Raw genomic sequence first — 10,583 nt, forward strand, 5'->3', positions numbered from 1 at the left:
CATATATATTATGAAAATAAAGCTAGAATAATAAAACTAGCTAACATACTAACAAAACAGCAACGAATAGATATAAGGAAAATGCAACTAATAATAATTAATGGTAATAATAAAAATAAAAATAATAATGATAATAAAAATGATCATAACACTAAAATAACGAACAAAATAGTAAAAATGCTAAAAAGGGGACTAAATCGAAGTAAAAATAAAAATACTGGGCGAATTCGAAATAAAAAGGACAAAAGGGACCAAATTGTGACGCACGCCGAAAGAGAGGGGACCAAAATGGTAAATAAACCAAAGACCCCAAAACGCACTGCAATGAACTAAATTGGAACAAAAATAAAATTTTGTGGTCAAATTAAAAAATAAAAGAAAATAGTGAAAAAGGGCCAAATTGCAACATGCCGCAAAATAGGAGGGACTGCGTGCGCAAATAGCCCAAAAGTTAAAAACACGCGGATCCTCCGAGTCGGATCAGGTCGAGCACGCGGGTCAGGACATGTCAAAACGGCGTCGTTTTGAAATAAAAAAAGGGTCCTAACAAACCCTAATCCTCAGCAGTCACTCCCATTCCCTTAAGCAAAACTGAAAGGCTAAAGTCGCCTTCTCTCCGCCACAAAAGAAGCAGCCCCTCTTCAACTTCGATGCCGACGAAGTGAGCGAGGTCCGGCGACGCATTTCGAGAAGGTAAGACTCCACTCCCCTGTCTATTTTTGTTTTGCTTCACAAACAAATATGGAAAATAAAAAAATATTGAAGAAAGAAACGCAGGTAAATCGGGGAAATCACCTCTTTCGATCTTTCTGTATTTTTTTGTAATGATTTTCTTAATATTTTCTTTTACATTCGTCTTTCTCCTCCCATTTTTTTCAATATTATCGGCTTTTGCCGAAAGAAAAGAAAAGAACATAAAAAAAATACCCCCCATCGGATTACATTTAGTTCGGCCTTTATAGCCGATTATGTTGCTTTTTTTTCTATTGTATTCTACTGTTCTTTTGCCTCTGTTTTCTTCTATTGTTTTGTCTTGTTTGCAGGTTTTGGTGAAGTCAACGGAGACGAAAAGCTTCCATTTTGGTGCAAGGCGCAGCTGGCGGTGGCAGACCTTGGGCGTGGTGCATGCTGAAGGCGCACATGGGTAGCAGCGGCGCGAGGCAAGGGCAGGGAACCCTAGGGTTCCCTGTGCTGTTTAGTTTTTGGGCCCCAATGGGCCGTTTATGGACTGATATATTTTTTATTTTTTTAGTTTTGTTTCGGGCCCTGGCTAAATTGGGCCTCTACAATGAGCATTAATTTAGATACTTAGATATATTAAAATTTGATTTTTATTTAATTATACATTAAAAAATTATATATAAATATATTCATTTTTATATTGTGTAAATATTTATGATTAATAGTTGATAAATTGTCTGTCATAGTATTTAACTTCACAAATAATGTTTAAATATTATCATTTATCTCATATTTTTATTAGATTTTAAAAGAGTATGTATCACCTAGACCTGTCCATGGGCCGGGTCAAAAAAATTTTTTGGCCCGCCTCCTAGGCCCGGCCAAAAACATGGGCCTAAAATTTTGCCCAGGCCCGGCTCGAGAAAAATATCATAAGCCCGAGCTTAGCCCGACTCGGCCCATTTTTCAAAAAAATTATTTTAAAAGTATTTTAAAATTAAAAATAAAAAATAAAAATAAAAAATATATATTTATTATATTCGGGCTGAGCCCGGGCCAAAAAAGTGGTGCCCGAGGCCCGGCCCGTTTTTTAAACGGGCCTCATTTTTTTGCCCAAGCCCATATTTCGAGCCTATATTTTTACATAAACCCTCTCATATTTCGGGCGGGTTATCGGGTCGGGCCGGACCGCCCGGCCCATGGACAGGTCTAGTATCACCCTACTCATAATTCATAAATAATTCATTGAAGTCTAAAATTTTCAAACAAAAAGAATTCATTGAAGTCTAAAATTTTCAAACAAAAAGAATTCAATTTGATCCAAATATTTTCAAATTCAATGAGTGAGATAAGATATTACCACTTGTTTGATTAGTTTTTGGTAAACTACAAAATTAGTCATTTAATTATTAGTTCATAATCTTATCGAAATTTAAAATTTCAGTTATTCGTCCATTAAGTCACCAGCGTAACATTGACATAGCCTTAAATGATAAATTTAGTTCTCCAAATTCTATTAATTTGATCTTAATTCTAAAAATTTTAAAATATTTTATCGATTTAATATTAATTCTTAAATTTTCAAAAATTTTAAAAAAACTTTTAAAATAATTTTTTTAAAAAGTTCATTTTTAATAAAAATACTTACAAAAATATAATTTATATTTATAAATAAATTAATAAGTCATTTTCCCCTTTTTCTTTGTTTCTTCAATAGAATCCCATGCATGCTTAAATTGCTTCGTGTCAGAAGTTTTTAAAAGAGAGTTTCAGTTCGACTGTTCTGTATTCCAAATGTTGAGAAGAGAAACTAATTCAAGTAAAACTAGTGACTGAATTTGCATGAAACAGATCATTGAAGAACTTGCAATGAAACTGAACCCCGGTGAGTTTCCTGGAAAGTAAATCATCAATGAACACAATTTCTTCCACCTTCATTCTCTATATTGCATTGTGCCAATGAATTGAGCAGCAAAAAGACAATCAACCCATGATAATCAAGCACATTTAGAAGCAGATCTCAAGAAAAGCCCAAGATACCAATTACTAAGTTAAACAAAAGAGCCCCTGAATGATAAATAGAGAAACTCAAGCCTCGGCCTTAGTGGACGAAGATATGAACTCTTCACCGCCCGCACTTACTGCGTTATTCGAGTCTACTTGAGCCGAATCTGATGGAGCGGCGGTCGACGTAGTGGAAGCAGCTCGAGCTTTGACAGTGTCCAGCATACGTTTGCTCATCTCCTTGGAATACACCTGGAGGATCTCCATGCCGTTGTCATCTTCGCCGGAGAACGATGCCCTGGCGAGCGAGAAAGCTTCCTGTTCGATCGACACGGCAGCGGCGGAGGCTTCCTCTTTGGGGATAGTTCCGTAGCGTTTGGATAGGAGGGATTTTGAGGAGGACAGCGTCTCGATGAGACGGTTGATGGCGGCATCCCGGGTCCGTTGGGTGGGGGGCCAAATTCGATGGGTGAGATTGTTGAGCTTGGCGGAGGTGTCGCCTACTTGATGGCTCTTCGTCGCAGCGGTGGAATCAGGACCCTCCATTTGTATTGGGTGGTGACACTGAGGAGAGAGTGGGGAAATACTTGCTATTTGTTCTAGAAGCAAGCCAACTAAATAGCAGAGAAAAAGTTAAGCTGTTTAAGCTCCATGGGCTTGCTTCATGTGTTTGTAACCCTTGTAAGTCACTTAAACTGGTTGTTGCAGTGTACAAAATATCGAGACAAAACTCTCACCAAATTCCAAGACCTTTTATTTCGTTGTGCCCATTTTCATTTTTATTTTTGACAATCCAACGTTTTATTCAGACAAGTGCGGTTTATAAAAGAACGTGAAACACTCAAGGATTCAAAGTATCCAACTATGATTGTAGCCTGAGTGTTGAACTACGGACATTGGGAAATCTGACTTATTCCTGTTAAGACATCAAGCTCAAACCTGGGACAACTGACATTGTCTGATACCACACAGCTAACTCGTACTTCTGAAAGAACATTGATCAATGGAGCTACCAATTTTTAGCTTTTGGCATGCTGATATTATCTCATATAGCTTAGATGCTGAATTGTTTGTGATCTTTAAAGTTAAGTTGGGTCTCTCCCAACTGATTTTAGATTAGATGCTTAACATAATAAGCAAGCACAGATATGCAGTTTATCACTATTGGATTTATTAAAGTGAGTAATATCTTAAATTATTGATTGCCTGTGAGCACAGTCTTCTCCTGATTCCAACTTAAAATTTTGAGGTCCGAAAGTTGTAGAGTCTAACCAAAGCGTAGGGATCCCCGTGAAATCCTAGTGGACTAGTCTTGGAATGATTCATGAGGTGGTTGCTGGTGGTGGAAACAACCGCAGCTCCCATTCATGATGGCAGATTGGGTAGGTGAGGTTCAGCTACCAACGCCTTTTGACCAACAATTCTACTGAAATTACAGTAATAATAAAAAGGTTTTTAATAGAGTTGAGGATGTCTACTAATTGAGATGGTCCATCGCAATAACTCAAGTACAGTTAACGTAAATTCATGATTATACATTTGTATGGCTGTCATTGCCATATGAAAGATGTACATAAAAATTTGATGATGGGAATCAACCCCAATATCTGATGCAGTAGATCAACCGATCATTTGTTTGAAACATTGTGGACTATGATGAAGATTGCCCAACAATATGGTGGTCCTGGACTCTGAACCTAACCCATTCCTCATTTCAGAAAGGTCCCACCCCACGTGAACACCCTCTCCGTTTCTGGTGTCGCCACTCACGTCTACCGATGAATCCCACCACACGTTCCTCCTACTAATCAAGTCACAGATTTATACATTCAATTTCAATTAGAATGTTATTCTGAATGAATATTTTTAAAACGGTAAGATACAAGCTATTCTGAATGAATACTTTTTAAAAAGTTGGATAGTTTATATATTGTTATAAAAAAATTTATTTTTGAAAAAAATGAAATATTCATTTTAGACGTGATATTGTGAAGTAGAAGATGTGTTTAATTTTTTTTAACGAGGATAAGAAAGTAATTTCAATGTAAAGTCAAAAATTTTTTTTGGGTTAAAATCTCAATTTAAAAGCATGTCAACAATTTGATAATATGAAGATTATGCTGTGAGGCATAAGAGTTTGAGTTCAATTCCAAAATAACCTTATCCCGCCCTAATTATATATATAAAAATATTTTGAAAAAAAAATCTATTTGTTTTCTTTATAAAATATAATGGAGATATTAATACAAATGAATACATTTAATAAAGATAATTAAATTAATAAAATAAATAAATAAATTATCAAATGTTAAATTAAATTCTAAATAATTTTATAAAAAAAGATTTGAGGCCCAAAGAAGGCTTTTTTTTTTAACCTAAATATTATAAAAAAAATTAAATTATTTACTTATATAATATGTGTTTAGAACTATTTATCAAAATAATATGAAATCGATAGTATTTTAACAATATTTAACACTAAATTATTAGTATTGATGATGATTTGAGAATCCCGAGCCTTAAATCGTCACCAATCTGATTTTGCTATCTAACAATTTGAAAAAAAAAGATATAAAAATTTATGGTATTATTCAAAACGAGAGTCAATGATTACAATATTTATGTAGGAATAGCAATATTAAATATTTAGGGGCCAAACAGTATAAATCCTATCTGACACTCGTATTTAAGTTGGAATAACATGAGTAGGGGAAGAAATGGTCGAAAATGGAGAATATACACTCAGCAGTCAGCAGAAACATGGGAGGTTAGGTTGCTACTTTTGCCTTGTTTAGTTGTTTTGTCCTTTATGTTTCCAAAAAGTATTTTTATAATTTATTTCAATGTATAATTTATATCTTTTATTAATTTAGTTTTTATTTTTTTTTAAAATTAAATTTAGTTATTTATCTTTCGGAAAGAGTCAAATTACTTTTTATTGGAAATACTCACTAAAATATTAATTTTTTAATAATGCTGGTTTGGCCGTCTATGTATACTTCATTATGACATTACATTATTTATATTATATGTCACATTAACAAATAATTTAAATTTTATAAAAACATTCAAATAAATAAATAAAACTTAGCATGAAGTACACATGGATTACCATACGAGTTATCATGTTTAAAATTTTAACATTTTAATCAGTATTTCCATTAAAGCAATTCGACTATTTTTAAAAATTTGAGGGTCCAATTGCGCTAGAAAAAGAATAAGGGTCAAATTAACAAAATATGTAAATGTTAAGGGCTAAAATTTTCATTATGTCTCAATTTAATAATAAAAGTTAATTTAAAATTAAATTTATTAATTATGCAAATTAATTTTATGATAATAGTTTAGAATCAAAACATATTTTTTTAAATTATTTGTTGAATGACATATAAAACAAATAATGTCATGTCAACGTGAAGTACACGTGGACTGTCATGCGGGTTACCAAGCCAACAGTGTTAAAAATAATAATAATTTAGTCAACGTTTACGCTAAACAAAAGTAAATTAATTATTTTTGAAAGGTTGATAACTAAATTTAACTAAAATAGTAATAAAGATCAAATTGACAAGAAATATAAACATTGAGAACTAAATTTATCATTATACATATTTATAATTGTACTAGATTTATAGTTGTAAGCTTAATATATACAGATATATATAACAAATTGAACAATTCAATGATTCAACCAATGACTTTTTTTTATTCTCCATATCTGTTTTATGATCTATGATCAGAGTTTATGGTTGTCCTTCTCAACAATGTATTCTCTAAGGTTCTAACATACATCTTCCATTGGAAACGCAATATATTTTACCATTGCACTCAACACTTGTTGATCGCAAAAATAAATAATATTTTAGAGAAAATATTACATATAGTGAAATTTAAACATATAACATATTTTTTTATACAAATAATTACATTACAATAATAAAAAAAGAAATTTACAAACACAAAAATCGAATCTTAAAACTCAAAAATTTACAAATAGAAATTTATATTAAGAACATTTTTACTCTCAATGCTTGAAGATATATCAAAATAAATATAAAATATTAGCAAAAGTAATTTAATTAACACATTTAAATTTTGAATGAAATCATAAAAATAAAATAAAATGATCCTATAAATAAATATTGAGAATCAATTAAAATAGAAATTAAGTTGGGCATTAAAATATTTAGAGAAACCTACCTTCAAATGATTAAGCTTTTATGGCTAACTGTAACATATTAGTGCTATCTGAAAATTTTATTTAACTTTTATATATACTATATTTTGTGATGAAAACAGAATTAATATTATATTTATATTTATAAAAGAATATATTCAACTAAAGTAATCACATACATTAATTTTTTTTCTTTTACACTCACGTTCAATCTTTAAACATCGCTTTTATTTAAGCATTTCATATAAAAATCAAATTTTCTTGATTGAATTATTATGATGATATCAAGTTAACACGTAACACAAACTTAATTTGTTATACAAAATGAGTTTTTTAGCATAATATTTTCTATTACATCTGAATAACAAATATTCAATATAAGGCTCAATAAAGAGGTCCTCAAACTCGAGTAACATAGTACATGAAAATTAAATTAAATAAAATGAGGCAACATAATTATAAACCATGAAAGGACCCATATTTTTTTTCATTAACATATACTAGGTAAAAACTTGACTTAAATAAACCTTAATTAAATAGCCTAATGGAAACCTTAAATGGGTCCTGATGTTTAGGAAAAGTGATTGAAATACAAAATATAAAGCAAAAAGAATCTAAGGGCACTTGGGCTTGCCCTTGGAGTTCTTCAGGTCCCTGTAACAAGGGCATTCATGCTTGTTCCCGTATGTCCCTGATGGAACACATTTGCATTTCCCACAGCAAATTCCACAGTATTTCAAGCATCTAGCTCTAATCCCTGCCTTTGAGCACCTTATCTTACACTTGGAATTGCAGAAACCTGCCCATTCATGAAAATCACAAACTCAATCATTAGCTTTTACAAATACTTGGGAAAAAGAAAAACAAAGTTTGAGATTTTCCGTTTGTTTTAGCTTTGTTTGTTCATGTCCAACCTGCCATTGACACCTCGAAGAGAGAGGAGCTTAGAATAAGAGAAACAAGCAGGAATGTCACGAAGACAAGCTTCATTTTCTTTGCTTTGTAGGAGCCAAAAAACGCTAAAAAAAACCAAAGGAAGTGTAATTTAGCTAATGTTTTCTTACGAGGGTTGGCGATAAATGAGCCCCCGAAGGGGGTTTATTTATAACATAGCGAGGAGTCCTGCTAGGGATGGGTAAAAAAAGTTGGGAAATTGCTTATAATTACCTACGAAAAATAAGTAACATACATCAACAGCAAATTCCAGGCTGTCTTGGACTTGGAGGACCAAGATATGTTTTTGGGTATGGTGGGGGTGACATGTCGTATTGGTTTATTGCTTTGTGTACCGTGTAAATATTGGATATAGGAATATGTGACGTATTAATAAAAAATGAATATATTTTCATATGTTTGAGACGTGGATATATTTTTAAAAGAACAAAAACGAGTTAATATAGAAGGTGTACTTAAAAATACAAAACTACAACTTAAATCTCTCACTGTATTGGAGCAAAGCCAAAGAGTGATGGACACATTAGGTTGTTTAACATTCTCATACTTCAAAAAATGGTAAAAAGCTTATTCTAATCTCCAAAAATTTATAATGAGATAGAGGCTTAACATCATTTCTGATTCTGCGTATATAATTTGATAGGGATGGGTTACATTTGGCAATCAATAGAGACGTCGAGAAACTTCAAGCCAAAGTTGATGCTACCCCACTGATTAACCTTATTTTAAACATGAATAATAATGTCTTGGTTGATGATTGCAGTCTGTTCTTGACTACTATTCAAAACATATCGCTAAGAGAAAGACAATGGAGTGCTGATGCTGTGGTTGTACTAGGAAGTGGTTTTGTGCCGTTGGATCTGCTGTTAACTATTTTACTCTGTAATGAACCTCCTACCAGTACTTTGCCTGTTATCATGGCTGAGGCCATTGGAACTGTCCTCTTTTGCATGTTGTTGAGACTCAGGAACAATGCAAAGACCAAAAGTAACTATTTTTTTATTCAGGATCGTGAACTTATTTACCTCCAAGGTAATCTCGAGGCTCAACCATTTTTGTGAACATGAATTTGACTTTTGATAAAATGAAAAATTAAATGGACATCAACGATGATCTCTAGGCTCGACTCATTTTTAAAAACAGATTCGAGTGTTTTAATAAAATGAAAAACTGAAAAAGACTTCAACAGAAATCTCGAGTTTCAACTCATTTTTGAAAATAGATTTGACTTTTGGTAAAATGAAAAGTAAAAATACCTCGACAACAATCTCGAGGTTTGACCCATTTTTTAAAACGGATTCGGCTAGTAATAAAATGAAAACGTAAAAAGACCTCAACAAAAGTCCCAATACTACCCATTTTTTAAAAATGAATTCAACCTTTGATGAAAATGAAAACTAAAAGGACCTTGACAACAATCCGAGGCTCGAGCCCTTTTTGAAAACAAATTCGATTTTGATAAAAGACAATTAAAAAGACCTCGATAGAGAATTCGATTTTTAATAAAAGGCAATAGAAAAGATCTCAACAACAATCTCGAGGCTCAACACTCTTTGAAAGCTAAAACAAGAAAATAGACCTTAAGAAAAGTCCAAATATGCTACTAAGTAACTTTGCCTCATGTGAGAGATTTAAAACATTTTGGTGAGATTTAAAAATATCCTTCAGAGAGGTTTGAAAATATCTCTAGGGAAAGTTGAAAGCATCCTCGAGATAGGGTTTGAAAATATCTCAAGAAAGATCTAAAAGCATCCTCAAGAGAGGGTTTGAAAATATATCTCATAGGAGATTTGAAAGCATCATGGAGATAGGGTTTGAAAATATCTCAAGCGAGATCTAAAAGCATCCTTAAGAGAGGGCTTCAAAATAAATCTCATAGGAGATCTGAAAGCATCCTCGAGATAGGATTTGAAAATATCTCAAGAGAGATCTAAAAGCATCCTCGAGAGAGGACTCAAAAGTATCTCAAGGGAGATCTACAAGTATCCTTAAGAGAGCGTTTGAAGATATATCTCAAGGGAGATATGAAAGCTTCCTTGAGAGAGGGTTTGAAAATATATCTCAAGGGAGATATAAAAGCACCATTGAGGTAGGATTTGAAAATATCTCAAGGGAGATCTAAAAGTATCCTCAAGAGAGGGTTTGAAAATATATTTCATGAGAGATCTGAAAGCATCTTCGAGAGGGGACTCGAAAGTATCTCAAGGGAGACCTACAAATATCCTCAAGTGAGGGTTTGAAAATATATCTCAAGAGAGATATGAAAGCATTCTCGAGGGAAGATTTAAAAGCATCTCAAGGGAGATCTAAAAGTATACTTAAGAGAGGGTTTGAAAATATATCTCAAGGGAGATATGAAAGCATCCTCGAGAGAGGATTCAAAAGTATCTCAAGAGAGATCTAAAAGTGTCCTCAAGAGAGGGTTTGAAAATATATCTAAAAGCATCTTTGAGAGATTTGGGAAAGAACATCTCAAGGGAGATGTAACACCCCTACCCGTATTCACTGTCGGAATAGGGTACGAGGCATTACCGAAGTTTACCGAATTAATTTTCCGTTATTACAAGTTAATTACTATTCATTTACTGAAACATGTCATGACGTCCTTTAGATGGGTCTCCAAAGCCCAAAACATACTTCGGGACCAAACTGGGATTTAATCAAACCATAGGGAATTTTTCACAAAATCCCAAATTTTTTTATATGAACTCAATATAATCCCTTTATAAATATCTAACCTTCCCTGCAATTTTTAAAACCGAGACCA

At 32.7% G+C, this 10,583-nt stretch overlaps 2 protein-coding genes across 2 annotated transcripts; both read right to left on the minus strand.

Moving 5' to 3' along the window:
- Positions 1 to 2,594: 2,594 nt before the first annotated feature.
- LOC121217888 (MFP1 attachment factor 1) lies at positions 2,595 to 3,871 on the minus strand. The gene has a single exon (XM_041094463.1). The coding sequence runs from the start codon at positions 3,229 to 3,231 to the stop codon at positions 2,770 to 2,772; it is 462 nt and encodes a 153-aa protein (XP_040950397.1). The 5' UTR covers positions 3,232 to 3,871; the 3' UTR covers positions 2,595 to 2,769.
- A 3,396-nt stretch (positions 3,872 to 7,267) lies between these two features.
- On the minus strand, positions 7,268 to 7,990 carry LOC121217889 (peamaclein). Its single transcript, XM_041094464.1, has 2 exons — positions 7,777 to 7,990; positions 7,268 to 7,661 (listed from the first exon to the last, which is right to left on the minus strand). The coding sequence occupies exons 1-2, from the start codon at positions 7,850 to 7,852 to the stop codon at positions 7,477 to 7,479; spliced, it is 261 nt and encodes an 86-aa protein (XP_040950398.1). The 5' UTR covers positions 7,853 to 7,990; the 3' UTR covers positions 7,268 to 7,476.
- Positions 7,991 to 10,583: the final 2,593 nt, after the last annotated feature.

This window comes from Gossypium hirsutum, chromosome D05, assembly GCF_007990345.1.
Source record: "Gossypium hirsutum isolate 1008001.06 chromosome D05, Gossypium_hirsutum_v2.1, whole genome shotgun sequence".
NCBI classification, from domain to species: domain Eukaryota; kingdom Viridiplantae; phylum Streptophyta; class Magnoliopsida; order Malvales; family Malvaceae; genus Gossypium; species Gossypium hirsutum.

What these genes read in the sequence shown, in the direction of transcription:
- LOC121217888 (XM_041094463.1), bottom strand. Translation starts at nt 3,231, where the DNA reads ATGGAGGGTCCTGATTCCACCGCTGCGACGAAGAGCCATCAAGTAGGC.
- LOC121217889 (XM_041094464.1), bottom strand. Translation starts at nt 7,852, where the DNA reads ATGAAGCTTGTCTTCGTGACATTCCTGCTTGTTTCTCTTATTCTAAGC. An exon ending in CTTCGAGGTGTCAATGGCAG is followed by an intron (nt 7,662 to 7,776) that starts GTTGGACATGAA and finishes ATGAATGGGCAG; the next exon opens with GTTTCTGCAATTCCAAGTGT.